This window comes from Penaeus monodon, chromosome 20, assembly GCF_015228065.2.
Source record: "Penaeus monodon isolate SGIC_2016 chromosome 20, NSTDA_Pmon_1, whole genome shotgun sequence".
In the NCBI taxonomy this organism is placed as follows: domain Eukaryota; kingdom Metazoa; phylum Arthropoda; class Malacostraca; order Decapoda; family Penaeidae; genus Penaeus; species Penaeus monodon.
In genome coordinates this window covers 30,819,434-30,819,925 of record NC_051405.1, presented here as the reverse complement: position 1 = coordinate 30,819,925, position 492 = coordinate 30,819,434, and the positions used below count along the sequence as shown (strand labels likewise).

The following is a 492-nucleotide window of genomic DNA, read 5'->3' as shown; positions in this document are numbered from 1 at the left end:
TATTCAAGTGTCAAAATGTGTAAAGTTCACAAAGAAAAAATAATGAGTTGATGTAATATCATCAATTTTTTTGCCATGGCTTCAAGAATACAAGGAAACGAATCCCAACATTCAAGGGGTGCAAAGAAACAAAAAGGTGGTGAAACCCTGATCTGGATGAGCATATGGTAAGAACGAACCTGGACTGCTATGACAATAGTATCAGGCTGAACAGGACCAAATAACTCCTCATTCAAAACTGTCTCATTCCCACTGCGAAGTTGAATTTGCTCACGAATCTCCTGAATCTGTTCTGCTGTAAGTTTTGACCCCTCTGAGGAGCTTGAAGATTTTCCTTTGGCCTAATGAGAGAAAATAAAATTTACAATATCACTCTTGAAATGAACTGTCAATATTTATTTAAGACTGATTTGGAACATATACTTAAGTAAATTACTTAAATTACTTAAGGAAATAGTAGACATTACAAAAAGTACTATGGGTATTGTAAGC

General features: G+C 34.8%; 1 protein-coding gene across 1 annotated transcript in view; it reads right to left on the bottom strand.

Moving 5' to 3' along the window:
* The window catches only part of LOC119585763 (alpha-1,6-mannosyl-glycoprotein 2-beta-N-acetylglucosaminyltransferase-like), a 9,082-nt gene that overhangs the window by 4,680 nt on the left and 3,910 nt on the right, over positions 1–492 (bottom strand). The window contains exon 3 of the mRNA XM_037934474.1: positions 180–343. Coding sequence (XP_037790402.1) covers positions 180–343 — 164 coding nt within the window. The remainder of the gene's footprint in view (positions 1–179; positions 344–492) is intronic.